Source organism: Trematomus bernacchii, unplaced genomic scaffold (assembly GCF_902827165.1).
Source record: "Trematomus bernacchii unplaced genomic scaffold, fTreBer1.1, whole genome shotgun sequence".
Taxonomy (NCBI): Eukaryota; Metazoa; Chordata; class Actinopteri; order Perciformes; family Nototheniidae; genus Trematomus; species Trematomus bernacchii.
The window spans coordinates 4,856,952-4,873,517 of NW_022987567.1; the positions used below are offsets into that span (position 1 = coordinate 4,856,952).

Below are 16,566 nucleotides of genomic sequence, written 5' to 3' on the forward strand. Positions count from 1 at the left end.
AAAACAAGACAACATTAATCATTTTGAACCTATTTGTTTGATATTTAAATTAATAAAACATTATCATATGCACACGGACGTCTTGGGTGGTTAAAAAAACAATACATTATTCCAAGAATATGTGTACACTCATGATCCACATACATTTTCTTTTCGCATTCAGTTCATTTTATTAACCGGCAGTGCTTTCTTCAGCTTGGGCCAACCAGAATGATGTTGAACACATTTAGACACTTTCATTAGGCAGAATTACAGAAATTACTTCTATTAACATGTGTTGTTTACTGCACACTGGTTTGACATAGTGGTCATTGTATTTGTAAATCTGCATCCTTAAAAAAAATGGTTAGTTTCACTTGAAATGATAAAGGACAGCCTCACCATTTAATAATTTTAATGAAAGTGGACCAACGCAAGGGGGCAGTGTCCCACCTGGCGGACAAAGAGCGCTGACCGTGGTGCTGGTAAAAGAAAATTACGCTTCAATACTTTGTAAAAAAGGTATTTAAAATGTGAGAATAAACAATATACTTACTGCGAACAAGGTAAACGATAAATCATTATATTTTCTTTTGAATTGTTTTCTATTAATTACAAACAAAGTTGTTTATTGCACATAGGAAATTCCAAAAACCAAAATAATAATAATGTAGGCTATTATAATTGTTGTATTATTATTATCATTATTATTATTATTATTATTATTACTGTTGATTGTTGTTTTCCCTTCTTTTTCTTCTTCTTTTGTATAAGTATTATAACTATAACTAGACAAACGATGCAAAACAGATCAGTTCACTTCACCAACACCATTAAAATGAGACTCAAAAAGTTACATTTGACATAAAAAGGAAATATTTCAAAGTTTATTTTTTCTAAATCGCAAAATCCACAACAATTATACTTTAAAAAAGTTGAAGCATTAAGAGGAACAAACATGATATATAGGCCTACTATTAAATGAAAATATTGTGGTTCTGTAATATATTTTTTGATAATTCCCGCATCTCCTCTGCCTCAGCTGCAGACTAAACGGACCCAAACCGCCAAACGGTGCTCCATCCTCACAGAAACATGACGCATTTTCCATCACTGGTATAAATACGCAGCATCATTCTCCGTGAGCAGCCGACACTCACAGTTCAGACTCTCTCTGCTGCGCGAGGCAGTCCCACAGTCCACTATGCGCTCTTCAAGGTGCCACGGTGTGATGCGCACCGGGCTCTCCATCAAGTAACAGCAAGCTCTCCAAACCCAACCAACGATGGAGGGCGCGAACAACACGACCGCCTGGCCTGAGTTTGACAACTCTTCCAGCAACAAAACCCTCACACCTGAAGACGAGGAGGTGAAGCTGAGTTATCAAATAGTCGCATCCCTTGTGCTCGTGGCGCTCATCCTGTGCGCAATATTTGGGAACGCGTGCGTCGTTGCAGCCATCGCCTTGGAGCGGTCTCTCCAGAATGTTGCCAATTACCTGATCGGTTCTCTGGCTGTCACAGACCTGATGGTGTCGGTGCTGGTGCTGCCCATGGCGGCGCTTTACCAGGTGCTAAACAGGTGGACACTCGGGCAGATCCCATGCGACATCTTCATCTCTCTGGATGTTTTGTGCTGCACCTCGTCCATCCTCCACCTGTGCGCCATCGCCTTGGACAGATACTGGGCGATAACGGAGCCCATAGAGTACATGAAGAAGAGGACACCGAGGAGAGCCGCGGTCCTCATCAGCGTCACCTGGCTGGTGGGATTCTCCATCTCTGTGCCACCGATGTTAATCATGCGCTCCCAGTCCAGCAGCATGGCAGAGGACAGGGCGAACCCAAAGCAGTGTAAGATCAGGCAAGACCCCTGGTACACAATATACTCAACTTTCGGGGCTTTTTACATCCCGCTGATACTCATGTTGGTTCTTTATGGGCGGATTTTCAAAGCAGCCAGGTTTCGCATCAGGAGGACTGTGCGTAAAACGGAGAAAAAGAAAGTTGCCAACTCGTGTTTGGCACTATCCCCAGCCCTGTTTCACAAAAAGAGTCCAGGGGATGTGCATGGCAAGAGCTGGAAACGGAGCGTGGAGCCCCGGCCACTGCTTAGTGTTAACGGTGCGGTGAAGCACGCGGAGGACGGAGAGTCTCTGGAGATCATCGAAGTTCACAGCAACTCCAAAGGCAACCTGCCGCTGCCCAACACCCCCAGCTCCGTGCCGCTGTTCGAGAACAGGCACGAGAAGGCGACAGAGGCGAAGAGGAAGATCGCGATGGCACGGGAGCGAAAAACGGTGAAGACTCTGGGCATCATCATGGGCACCTTCATCCTCTGCTGGCTGCCCTTCTTCATCGTAGCCCTGGTCATGCCATTTTGCCAGGAGTCGTGCTACATGCCCCGCTGGCTGGAGGATGTCATTAACTGGCTCGGCTACTCCAACTCTTTGCTCAACCCCATCATTTACGCATACTTCAACAAAGACTTCCAGAGCGCTTTCAAGAAAATTATCAAGTGTCATTTCTGCAGACCGTGATGGACATCCAGGTGACAGCCCTAAAAAACCAACAGCCTATAAGAAAGTGGGACAAAGAGATTGTTATAATGTGGCTAAAACTGAAACGAGGGCTCATAATAATAATAATAATAATGATTACTGTCGATCATCTCCATCGTTTTCAGTACGGAAATATTCCCAGAGATGTCTGTAGCCTATGCATAGATAAAGCTGTGATCGTTTAAGCTCCATGTTCCTCATCCTGTTCTGTAATATTCAATAAAGAATTACTTTTTCACATATTTTTTCGGAAGTCATGATTTTTTAAATGTAGGACATTGTACAAATGTATGCTTTGAAATCTTGCAAATGTTATGGTTCTAAAATAAGTGAAAACATAATTGTTAAAAAGGAAACATTATTCAGCAAAAATATTAACAGATAACATTTTTGATAGTCGATTAATTATTTAAGTCATTTAGGAATATACATGTCAACTCTTTGCTGTTTTTATTTTTTTTTATCATTGTTAATTTAGGATTTGGCACTGATAGTCAGTTGAGACATCTGTTGACTCACTGTGCCCGCTTGTAAATTGGGTACATTATACAGCCAAAACACAATTTAAATAGTTAAAAACATAATGTGTAAATAATGACATTTTTTTCCACATGTCCACATACTTGATTATGGTGGACGTGTCAATTCCACTCCTGTATTGCCTCCTGAACTCAAAGAAATTCAAATAAAACACACAATTTTGTCGACTAATCGATTAGATTTAATCAACAGATCCGTAAAAGATCTTCAACCAATTAGACAACTAATCGACTAAAAGGAGGCTACTCCAATAATTAGAATTGAAGGAGCCAAAAAAGCAGCACTTATCATGTCGGCTTACATTCATTCACAGCATTTAGCTAAAGCTTAGACACAATTCCATATATATTCTCATTTAAAGACTGAAATGGTGTTTAACAACAGCACTGAAATATGAAACAACACCCACACTGTCGTCTCTGTGTGATTTATTCTTTAGGATTTGTATTCTTTTCGTGCAGATAATTGTCACCGGAATGAAACTCATGGGTGTGCATGAAAACCAGGACATTAAACAGAATTGCCTGTACTGCATTTTTCTCAAGCAAGGCACAGAATACGCAATTTTCCAGAGGAAGCTGAAAAGACAGTGTGGGATGTCACTGTGAAGCTTCCAGATATGGATTTCTTTTGTTATTCCTGTGTAGCTATAACCTTTTCGCACCTCATTGACCGATTGGTTGGTTGTCTAAAACCTCATGTCATGCAGGTAAGCCTTGTTCGAACCAACATATCTGTATTAGGAATTATTTTTGTCCAAATGTAAAGCCTAATTTCTAGGAAATGAGTCCAAAGAAGGTTCTTAAAACAGCTAAAATATTTCATTTGGATAAAAAAGGTGCAGCCGTGGAAGCATCGTCTTTGATGAAAACATTTCTCTCCATGTTAACTTCATAAAGCTTCAAGAAATATCTGGGTAAAACAATAAAAATACAATTTATGTGCGGCAGACAGCAGAAAAAAGGTTTTAATTACCGTGGAGTTACTTAAAGGGAAATATAAGGATAACATCTCGATGATACAGGGTTAATATTTGTGAATCTAAATGAATCACAGGGGGACGTACAGTAAGTTCTTCTCTTAAAATCCTCAGAGAATTTGATCTTGCTGTCCATGAACATGTCTCACCCTCCTCAAAGTGTCTTCAAACAGCACCACGAGCCCCCACAACGTCCCCCTCCGAGCCCCACCAGCACTCTGATCCTCTCATCTCGTGCGGGTGGATCTGCTTTATCTTGTAAAACAAAGGCAATCTTTATTACAGTCGAGAAAAAAAGAGCATTTCATCATTCCAGGGGGTGACGCCAACAGAGTGTCAGAGTGGTGGGTGGGAAAACAACCACATACATAGAGCGGTGATAGAAAGGTGGCTGATGAAGGGGTCGGGGGGTGCTTGTAGTGCCTTTTTGCTCACAGCTTCATAACATATAAGTCCATCTTAAGGAGGCAGTGAATGGGGCACACAGATGGATGCTGTTGTCATAGCGACATATGGTGGATGCAAACTCTGAAGGGGCCGAAGGGGCAATTACCTGATCAAAGGCCCGAGGAGACAGAGGTGTGTGAGAGGGGCCCGCAGCTGGCCCACAATACGCAGGTGTGGATTTGATTCTTTACACAGAACATGATACAGTAAAGTGTGTCCTCGGCCTCTCTTAATGTACCTTTTTTGAGTGTTTTTTCTTAAAATGTGTATAAAATACCCTTTATTAATCCCCAAGGGAAACTATACACATTAGGTCTGAAAACACATTTGCACAAAACACATGCATTTGTTATTATGGAGGTTTTCGGGCACCAGCAAAGCAGTTTGGGGTTCGGTTTCTTGCTCAAGGACACCCCAGCAGTCAGATGAACTGTTACATCTCCAGCTTTAACACGGTGTATTTCTTTGGTACGATCTGGACTTGAACCAATGTCCCGTCAGTTGCAATGCCAAATCCATACAGAAACAACTACTCACAAACTTGACATGTGTCTCAGCATATGACACCTTCTGTCCTTAAACCCTGCAGCGTATAGGGCAAACACTCTCAAAGAAACTCCTCAATACACAGGGAAACCTTGTGGAGTAGCAACAGGTACGGCCAATTTGCTGGCTCTAATAACTTAAATGAGAATTATTTAAAACCCAATACCCTATAGTTGAACTCATATTGGTGGACCTTTATCTACAGTTCTGTCATTGAAGTACGCAAACATGGAGCTGGTTCCACAGAAGAAACAACCCAAAAAGGTTATTATAATGACCTCCCATAGTCCCACAGTATCATACGTTCTGTCTCAGTTTGTTCTGGCCCTTCTTTCAAACTATACGATATATTGAGTTAAATATCAACCTCGTAAACTCCCCCAGGACACTTGCGCTCTCGGAGGACTTCAAAGACGAGTCTCTTCAGGGGGCAAAAACTGTTTGAGGGTAGGCTCAGTGAATGGAAGCGGGAAAATGATAGCATTAGATATCAAAAGTAATACACATTGAATAGACTTCTGTAGTTTGGAGGGATTTTATTGTCGTTCCCACTTTCCCAAGGCCACAAACTTATAAATGCCTTAGGACAATCCTTTTTCTTACAGTAGGTGTTTGGAGCAGTCTAAATGTATGGCAAATACATGTTTCACATTATTTTGTTGACAACTAGTGCAGTGCCTGTGCCATGCTGCGGCATTGTGGTGTGTTTGAATATTTTATTATACTAAATAGGAAGCATGTGAAAGACACTGTTCAGGAACTAGTTGTACCAAATGCTCTGTATGGGATGACTACTTCCATTCTTGAGAGGATAATACATACATGTATCCTGATATTGAAGCTCAAGACGGTGACCAGTGAGATTTTTCTAAGATTTACCAATAATAATTGTGACACAATTCCAAATACCAACCCTTGGGTCCCAGGAATACACCCACCAAGTGTCAAAGAACAAACTATTTTTCTCAAAGTGTTCTCATTCTTTACACTTCATAGTGCACGCTACTTATAACAAATTACACTGGTTATGGTTCAGGCCCTTCCTAAATCCAGGCCATGGTAACCATTCTCACATCTGGAGAAACATTGATTGCATTAAAGCTTTTCTCTGCATCTCACCCGGTAACAAGGCAAGAATATAAAAGCACATCCCACGGAAAACTGATTCCTCATGGAGCTAACCAAACACATCGAGACACAGAACGTATTCAGAGCAACCAGCTGTTCTACTCTCTGACCTGACCCACAGGTACACACAGAAACAGAGGCTCAACTTTAATTAGAGGGAGAAAGTTAGCGTACTGTACGGATAGCTCCCAAAACAATTAGCCTACAACGTGTATTTTTTGCCAACACCTCTTTACACTCTTCTTAATATCAGGAAAGCAGAAGGTCGACACCTCTTCTGTTGCAGTCTGAAAACCCACTGGGGTCAATGAAAAAAAAACAGTTCCCACTTCTGTATACATTTAACACTTTTGGTTTTGGCTTTTTGAAAGCTAGTGTACTCTCAGGATTCTTGCTGTTTTGAAGTAGTTTTTTCATAGTTTATAACTCTTTGAATAAAAGTACAAGTTTGTAAGATACATTTAATTTAATAATGTAATTACCTCACGGCACTCCTCCAGGTGTGATGATGTTAGTCCCCATTCATTTTAGTGAGACCTTATTTGAAACTTGAACTTGCGGTATAAAATCAAGGTCTCATGCAACTCTGAAACTACAAAGATAACCACTAGAGATCCAGAGCATTCATATTAGTTGAGTCAGTTATATTTTTGGCAGATTTTACCCTCCATAAGCTACCGCCCCAGATATTACTTAAAACAACGCATGAGCAGTACGTTAAAAAAGACAGTAATTACTATATTTCTTTATTATTTTTTCTTCATTTTGTGGCAAATAATTAAGCGGGAAACACAATTTGACATGAGCAGAGGTTTGATGTAAAATGCACAATTTCATAAATGGTGCTTTAAAATGTATGATATGAGCAATAATAATAAACAAAATGGTTCAGGACAGAAAAACACAGTTTGCTTTTTAAGTGTTCTTCAGAAAAGCAATGCGCAAAAATATGTGGCTGTGAAATAATCTTACCAACAAAGTGTGATAAAGTATTAAAAATGAGTTTTAAAGAACATTTTTACACTTGCATATAGGATTTATTGTACATCCAAATAATACTTTTGCTCTGCAGCGTGGCACCATGGTGATGACTGCTGTCACAAAGAGACAGAAGTTACAATCTGTTTTGATGCATTTCATCCACAACACAATTGTTATGCTGTCTAAAGTTGTAGTCCCTCCTAACAACAGGATTTGTCAGTCAGATTTGTCTTTTTGACAAGAGAGATTTCAGAGGATAATTCCTCAAAACAACAGAAAATATCCTCTTGAAGACAAACACAATCGGCTGACAAAACCATCAAACTTTGCCAATTCCAAAAAGTCACTTGGAAATGTGCAGGGCATAACTAACCCCTCTAAATCACTGTACCACTGTTTGAATGTATGATTGCTGATGCCTGTGAAGTCTCGAGGTTTGTTGTCTACGCTTCCTCAGAGAATTCCTCTGAGTGCACTTGGCGGTAAATAAGCCTGCATATTGGAGGAGGTGAAGAGTGTGGATTACATTTCAGCCATACGCTCTTGAACTGATCAGTCATGTTTCCCTCGCAGCGAACGCCGGTGGTGTTTTCTGTCAGAGGAATTACGTTACGGGCTCTCACAGCCTCGCAGAGATAAACCCTGCTTGGTTTTCTTTTAGGAACTGTTGTTGTTAACACGCTTAGAGGCAAACAGCGGAGTAGGAAGATTCTCTTTTGGAAGGAAACAACATTACATTTTAGGTAGTCAACATATATGTGATGCATATACAAGGGGGGAATTCAAAGTGGTGCCTTAGATGCTCTGTTTCAGAGTCCCTGCATGTATAATTATTATGTCATTACAGCATATTTCTAATCATTTTGGTAGCATGAGCCAGAATCTTTTCATACTGTAGAGATGACCTCAAATCGAATTTGGTGCAATCTGTGATGCTTCAGCCTATTCATTTTAGTGTCCTTGGAACGGAACGATGGAAAATGTAGGCCAGACAGATACTTGATGATTTAAAAAAGTATAATATGTATATTTAATTGTAAACATTAAAATACAGTATATTTTCAATCAATCCAAAATGTAAGTTCATTGGGAAAAAGCTTCAGAAGAGCTTATATTTATTCATGTAATAACGCATATGTGAGATCACCAAACAATTTTGTGCAGACCAAAACATCTCGACAACTGACCAGTCTAACATAAAACTGTTTAATAGCTGCATTGTTCGAGTGAGCTTTACAGACGACAGTAAACTATACAGTTGCTCTTCGACTTTCTTCCTCACATTATAAGTCAACTGCATTAAAAGTAAATATATATTTTCAGTAGTCATGGTCTGGCTTTAGTGTTCAAATTGTTGTTCAATGTCTTTGCTCATGCACAAGCTTTGTCCTTTTTCTTTCCATTCCTCTCATAAGTCTTAGAGCCTGGTCTGATTTTGGCTTCCTGGACCTGACCCGATTGAACCCGTGCCATCACTTTGTTTGTGCATTCATTTTTTAGTGGGACATCAAACAGAGGCTCATTGTTTGTTGTGCTGTTGTATTTTTACCTTGTGCAGGTGTTCCTTCTCTTCTCCAGCTGATTTACGCACAAGAAGATAAAAGTTTACTGAACAAAGTCATCATTTGGTCTGCATGTTTCAGATCATTGTATTTACTGAGAGTGTGATGAAAGTTGCAAATAAAAAGGCATAAGAAATACAGATAAACAAAGTTAGGTCGACTCTCAAATGTGATTATTTTCTGTTCTGTTAGCAATATAAGGACCTTTTGGTAATACTTTTTTAATGACACCCTGGCTTATAATGCATTGTCCCATACTTAAAAGTCGGGAAAATGTGCAGCGAGCACAGTGTGTCCTGTGCAACACTGCACAGGACACACTGCAATTTGTTTTCAAAGGTAATGTGCTTAAATGAAGGCTTCAATTCCCGTAAAGATCATGCCCAGGGTAAGACAGTGCTGCCTAGTGTGAGTGAGGCAATCTAAACACCCATTATTCTATTTCTGTCTTCCCATCTCTTGATATTTTTCAAGGTAAGGGAGTTGTTGTGGCATCACGCAGAGATGACAACACTACGGGCAATTGGAACAACGAGCATTTCCTCTCACTGGCTGCAGAGTGCAGAGAATGAGACGCGGACAGATGCAATTACTAAGGATCTGCAATTTGAGTCAAGAGCTTCTGGAACAAACCGTCACTTACAGAAAATCCTGGTCAAATGTATGAACCAGAAGTGTCAATTGTCAGTCAACTGTGTCTGCTGAAAAAAAACGTTGACATTTATTTAAATAATAAGTGATTCATCTGCATGTTCCTCTAGTACAGCTTTTATTAGAGTTCACCATCTTGCGGGGACATACTTTGTGAGGACTCAGCTTCTTTCCTAGCACACAAAGCTAGGTTTAACACGGCTTAGCTTTTTGCTATTACATTTGTTTGCTAATGTTAGCTACATTAAGCTAATGCTAGCAAGCTTTGTTTTTGCGACCAACGCTTGTCTCGCAATCGGTTTATTTTTTAAACACATTTTGCAATGGTGGACCGCAAAATATAACAGCTAGTAGTTTGGAAAATATCGATATAGAGGCACTCAATGTTGATGAATTGACTGTTTATCAGACAAACAAAATTAGCAAGCTAGTGCTGTACAACAAATGAAGACTACTTCGCAGGGAGGAGAGCTTGTGTTGGTTACAGAAGACGCAAACCTTGAGGTAGTGGCCGTAGAAAACCAAATTCAGCTAGCGCAAACACCACCGCCCGGAGTCATGCAAGTCTGGTGGCCAGCATCCAGCTTTGAACCCCAAAGCTACAAAAAAAAACACCCTCACAGCTAAAAAGTCCTGGAGAAAAAAACACTTATATCAATCTAGGATAAGAGGGCGATTTTAGGATTGGTTCGGATTCCTTTTAATCCATTTATGGTCGTGTCAAAATGGTATGCCTTGATTTGTGAAACTTTCGCAATATGGTTAAAGGGGACCTATCATGCAAAATGCACTTTGTGATGTCTTTTATACATAAATATGTGTCCCCGGTGCGTCGGGGAACCCACGCAGCGTCAGAAAATAAAACCCTCTCTCTTTTCCTCCGTACCCAAATCTTTTAAAAACGGGTGTACAACGAGCGGATACAGATTCCATCCGATCTGACGTCAAATCGGCGACGGACCCACAGCAAGTTGCTATCAGAAACAATGCCTGACGTGTTTTGGACGTCTTTGTTTACATTAGCAAGCCTCGCTAACACTCAGAGCTAACCTGTACTGTAGAGCACATGTGTTTAAAAAGCAGGAAATAAAAAAAGAACTCACCTTGTGATAAACCCGCAAGAGAAAAAGCATTTGAGCTCCATACTATTTCAGAAATAATCCTTGACGTGGTTTAAACAGGATGGCGAAATATCACAACCGAATTTAACTTTATCTCCGGTAGAATTCTGATCAGGCATTAGCTCCGCCTCCTCTTATTTATTTTTTTCAAGCTAAGGACCCAAAATCTGCGTTTCTCTAACAGGGCTTCAAAAGAGGGGTTTGAGCAGTATGAGGGATGGCTACAATGGGTGATCTGTTTGGTATTTTGAAAAAAAACTTCACAGACATGTTTTATATAGGTATGGCCCTACAATATATTTTTCAAATATAGCATGATAGGTCCACTTTAAGTTTAGGCATTGACATTGAGTGGTAAAGGTTAGGGTACATTTTAATTTAGCGCCTCTCAAAAGTTGACAACCAGGTGTTTCTTTTTCTGCCAAGCTGTATCGCTGTCCATTTTTGCTTTTTTGTTCTTTAGCCATTCTTTTTAGATTTCTCTTAGCTAATCATGCCCCAGTATCAGTGGGGGTATGCATTAAGAATGATTATGTACATAGTCCATTTGATAGTCCTACTTGCTTATAAAGGCTTATAGAAGGCATTTATATTCAAATGACCAGTTGAAATTCGCCTTGTAGTTATTTTAAACTCCATCCTACTCCTAATGATACAAGAAGAAAAAATCTATTTGAATAAAAAGATTAAAATGTGCATTTCATAAACAATACAATGACAGTTGATTCAGATATATTTTCAATGCTGTATGAAGCATTTTAAAATACTACTCATATCATTCGGAGATAACAACATTCAATTAATATTAATCTGATCCAGAACACAAACACATTCATATTCAACCTTGCATGGCGTTCCTTTGTTTTATTTAATTGCAGCAGCAGTGCATTGTTTCAATTGTCTTCCCTGGCTCGGCTTACAACCAATTAAGAGACGACAGAGCACTACATGCACAGATTGAATTGACTGGCTTTTAGTATGGAGACATTGGCCTTACTTTCAGACATAAATACAGAAAAAGACTAAGGGAGAATGTCACAAAAGGTCTCAGTTCTTACCACGGCAAGCAGAAAGCAACAAACAAGCATCAACTTAAACAGCCTCCCCCATGAATTTGCAAACTATTGTTGAATTATAAATGAGAGGCCTGTTGGGAAAACATGGTTAAATATTCAAAGAAAATTCATTTTAACAGCTTGTTAGGGCGAAGGTGGAAACCAGATCAACAACAGACAGATGTTACCTGTCTGTCTACGGGGCTACTTAAGAAAAATATCAATCTGTGCTTATTATCTGTTTTATAAGGAGCCCCTTTTTCTAAAGTTTAACCTGTATTAATTGTAATGTGACTTTGAATGTGTTTAAGAGACGATTGAACAACTTATGAATCACGTCTGAAATTGTGACATTCGCTGGAATAAAAGGACATCTTCAGAGTCATCATTAAAGACTGTAAGTGAAGGAACTGAAGAGTAAGATTCCTACAGAGAGAGTCAGAGGAAACACAGAGGATGGTGTGAAACAGGGAGGGTCCACTGCATGGAAAACCAGCTGAGGAAATGCCCCCATTTGGCGAAACAATGGGCTCTGCTACAATGACTTCACTGTGAAAATGAAGACACTATAATTTAGGAATTATATTATCAGCATGTAAGAAAACAAATAAAGTTAAGCCAACAATGCAAACCTCAGGACTGCCTCACAACTAATATATAAGGTTGTGATACATTATATAAAGTCTTCAGTTCTCTTAACTTCCACCAGTCTGAACTGGAAATTGCAGAGGTCTGGCACAAAGTAAGGTAATTGTAAATGGATAGTACATAAACAAATTGAATGTCTCACAAAAACGCAAGGTTTTGGATTGCCCTTAAAGTATCTGAACTTTGAATAGGAATAAGTACACAGTATACTGTCTATTTAGTATAGATCACTCTAAGCCAACACTTAATCATCAACTTGCGTGATTATCAGTCCATTAGAAGAACATTTCTTACAACTCCCTTTAGGTAATTACTGCAGTTTTATCAAATGTTTTTATCTCCAGTCTTGTTTTGCATCATAGGTCAGACAGAAGAGTGCTCGAATAGGATGACTTTTGAATGGTTGGAGAGGCTGGAGAGCCTGGAGGGCCTGAAAGCTCCGATCCGAGAGTATATATCTGCGTCTGAGCAGGCGCCCCAGGACAGGTGAGGGCTCGGCGGGGTGGTGTGGGTCCCAGGCAGGTGGAGAGGGAAGGCCAGGACTGAAGGTGTTGGAGTGAGAGAAAGTGGGGTGTGGAGCAGAGGCGAAGGCAGTGCAGGAGGTGGGGGGAGTGGCAGTGGTGGGGGCGGTAGTGGGGCGATGACAGTGGGTGTCACCAGGGTTACAGTTTGTAAAGGTGGTGGTCTACCTGCAAGGACCGTCCCATTTTTGTCTGGTAGTTCCTGACATGACGCTGCGTGTTTGAGTGTGTAGGTGGCGCTGTGGTAGAAGCTGTAGTACTCCAGCGCGTGCCTCGCCCGTGCCATACTCAGCCTGCAGGACACAACACAAACCAACAAGACGTAAGTCAGCACAAGTTGATCTTTGGTGGAGTCAGAGTTAGCCTAGCCTAGCATAACGACTGGAAGCAGCTAGCCTGGCACTGTACAAGTTCAAAAATCAATAGGAATGGATACACCAAAAAGTACGTATTTCTGGGAATTGCATGTCGACCATGACAGGATCCTAATTGACTTTCCCTGTGCATTTTTTAAAATTATTAGTCAATTTTATTGAACATGTTAGAAACAAAACAAAATAAATCAATAATAATTATAACAAAGTAAATAATAAAACGCACAAGGTATAAAAAAATAGAAAATAAATTCTCAAATAGTTTCCGTCATGTTTAAAAGGGGCAAGAAGAAGCTTAAACACATTTCTGGTCCCCCTCTTGCATACATTGTTCATGAAAATAAAAGTTTAGGTCATCGTCATCAACTTCCGTGATATTTGATTTATTGTTTTAAACAAATCCTTTCTTTGTACAAAACGACCAAAAACAAATAACTTTTACAACGACAAGAAATAGCAAGCATGAGTTCACAGGTCCTGCTCCTAACCAGTCAGGGTTTGGTTTCTAAATAATTGTTTTAGTTTAGATAAGGTTGCACAGTATTTCAGCTCATCATTGCATTATTTTGTTAGCAACAAGTAAGATGCTGTTAGAGATTGCCGTCATTTAACATTTCTCTGTGAAACGAGGCTGTTCTAGAAGTTTGGTGACTTGTAACGTATCAGAATTTGGTAATTAAGTACTTGTTGATTCACGTATTACTCTCCGAAATGTACACACCTGTGTCTCAGCTGTAAGAGTTTGTAGAGCAGCAGCAGTATTAAAGCTCCTGCAAGAGCCACCAGAAGAACAGCTATCCGCGCATCCAGGCTCCAGCAGGATCTCCCAGAACCCCCTGGAGAGCCGCAGGTCCTGGGGGGCTGTGGCGTCTGCAGTGGTCCCTCCATACCTCTCTTAGGGTTAATGATGGCCTGGAAGAGGAGAGTCTCAGGTGTGGGAGGGATCTGGAGACGGGTGATGCTGGTTACCTGATAACCAGCTTGCATCTCTGCCAGGTTTCATCCAGATGGGAAAGATTGATGGAGTGTTGTTTGGTGTAAATTATTTCCACATGTGGAACACACTCTGAGAAGCGTGAACAGGTGTCTCCGATGTGGCAGCTTCCGATGCCTTACTGTAGGTGCTCTGTAACAGAAAAGGCTGTCAATCAATACATCTTTCAAAATGAAGCTTCAAACATAAAAAGCTTAACAAAGAATGCCGCTTATAGATCTGGGAATTACACACTATTTCCATTTGTATCCTCCCCGTCTTACCAACACACCCATAACAGTTTTGCAATTGTTTGAGGGAAATGTGCCTTTTTTTCGCGTCTGTTTGCAATTACTATCCATCTGGCAAAGTATAAATGTTGCCTTTACGTATGGTAGTATGGTATAGCTCTGTTTCTAAGATGTTAATAACTTCACTGTAACAGCATGTGGCTATTAACGCTGATCTTGCTGAACAGGAGTGTTTTGCATTGAGAATAATTTGCATATAAATAGATAGGCACATTTTTCATCCAATGTTTGCATATTATATTTTTATTAATTTAAATATGTGAAAAAAGGCACAGGAGCATAGAATCGCAATTTGTTAGTCAGTGCAGGGGTGCATTTAACAGGGTAAATGCAGATTCAGCGGATTATTCTCTGAAGGTTTATGAGAAATAAATTACATTATTTATATCGATGTTTTCTAACTAGTCTCTAATTTCCTTTGCTGCCACATTACACAGGTTTTCTGCTGTGTTACAGAAGACATACATCAAAAGAATAGTTTGAAATCATCAGCACTTTTAGTCAAAGGGTTGTTGTACCACAAATTATTATAATTATAGCAATAACCAGGCCTTAACTGACTACTACTCTCAATGTGTTTGAATGTATTGTAGTTTTCAGAGAGTTAAACAGAGAGAGTGGTCTTAGTGTTTTGTAATTTAAATCAGTGAACACAAATAAAGAAAAGAAAAACATGCTCTCTAAAACCTTTAAACTTTAACTGACTCTGAAAATACAACGAGAAATGTGCGACTTACTTCGATTAAATGTGACGGGGTTGTAGTTGGTAAATTTGTGAAAAAATCTAACAAAACAAAATAACATTAGAAGAGCATTGGTTACAAACTGTGTTGCTTTCCAGGACCCAATGTGAAGTCCTGAGCACGCACCAATGGGAGGAAGCCGGTGAAAACAGCAGGAAACAGTGCACTTCCCTTACACTCCATGCAGAGATGTGATTGGAGAGCACTTCCTATCGCCATGGATACAGGAAACTGGTCAAGGATGTGTTTATATAAGGAATACATTTGGAGTTGAGTCAGGGTCTGAGGAAAACACACACACACACACGCACGCACGCACGCACGCACGCACGCACGCACGCACGCACGCACGCACGCACGCACGCACGCACGCACGCACGCACGCACGCACGCACGCACGCACGCACGCACGCACACACACACACACACACACACACACACACACACACACACACACACACACACACACACACACACGCACACACACACACACACACACACACACACACACACACACAGATGTGTAATGTGAAAAGGAATGTTTGATTGGCGGTGGTTCTGTTTCTTAAAGTTACATAATATATATAATTGGATCCTTTCAGATCTTTTCCCTACACACTTAATTGTTGAATAAATGACACTCAATGAGCTGTAATGACAACATAAAACAGGATATAAGAAATGATTATAAATGTGTAAATGTGTTAAAATTACTAAATAAGTCTCTGAATTGTATAAATATTTATAACCTTTACCACTTGCACATTTTACACAAGCATCCATCTAAAGGGCCATAAAACCATCAATATTTCCAGAGATATTGCAAGAAAATTGACACAATCAAGATGCGTTATGTGCCACTCTATGATGGACACATGAACTGTGTGTTATGGGTTAACCAGGAACCAGTGATGCAGGGGTAAGAGTTTTTGTATCACACACCAGAACTGTTATTAGATCAAATTGGTCGACTCACAAAAATAAGCAATCATAAACCACCTGAACCACACAAATCACCAACTTTATGCAATATAGTTGCACAGTTATGGACGTTTGAGACAAGGACAGAGGCAAGCAGATGAGGATGTATTTGAAAGAGACAGAAAGTGTACTACAGAGCGGTGCAAGAATGAGTCCTAAAACCCGGAAATGAGTAAGTATTTACCACTTCCTGTTCCCTCGTCTCCAAGTCAATGTTTTTTTTGGTTAGATGCCTGAAATAAGGTATATTGTTAACAAAGGTTAAGAGATTCAACATTATGGACATTAAGTCAGTAAGCACTGCACTCTTTAAGGGCAAAAGCACAATGAAGTTATCAAAGAAACATCCAAAGCAGTATCTAATGTGTAGCCCGGGTGAAAATAACATTGTTAAGTCTTTTGTCAAACTAAATTATACTGGATATGAAATGTAGTGGGATTAGTAGATTAGTGGGAAATTAGTAGA

General features: G+C 40.0%; 2 protein-coding genes across 3 annotated transcripts; one reads left to right on the forward strand and one right to left on the reverse strand.

Moving 5' to 3' along the window:
• The first annotated feature begins 23 nt into the window (after window positions 1-23).
• Window positions 24-2,528, forward strand: htr1ab (5-hydroxytryptamine (serotonin) receptor 1A b). Its single transcript, XM_034126090.1, has one exon. The coding sequence runs from the start codon at window positions 1,265-1,267 to the stop codon at window positions 2,516-2,518; it is 1,254 nt and encodes a 417-aa protein (XP_033981981.1). The 5' UTR covers window positions 24-1,264; the 3' UTR covers window positions 2,519-2,528.
• LOC117479065 lies at window positions 2,312-15,230 on the reverse strand. 2 transcript variants are annotated; one of them, XM_034126092.1, is made up of 5 exons: window positions 15,114-15,230; window positions 13,814-14,218; window positions 12,887-13,011; window positions 4,208-4,313; window positions 2,312-2,554 (listed from the first exon to the last, which is right to left on the reverse strand). In XM_034126092.1, exons 2-4 carry the CDS (start codon window positions 14,077-14,079, stop codon window positions 4,213-4,215), a joined length of 492 nt encoding a protein of 163 aa, XP_033981983.1. In that variant the 5' UTR covers window positions 14,080-14,218; window positions 15,114-15,230; the 3' UTR covers window positions 2,312-2,554; window positions 4,208-4,212. The 2 variants fall into 2 exon arrangements, with proteins under 2 accessions (XP_033981983.1, XP_033981982.1); XM_034126091.1 differs by lacking the exons at window positions 2,312-2,554; window positions 4,208-4,313 and having other exon boundaries at window positions 11,318-13,011.
• Window positions 15,231-16,566: the final 1,336 nt, after the last annotated feature.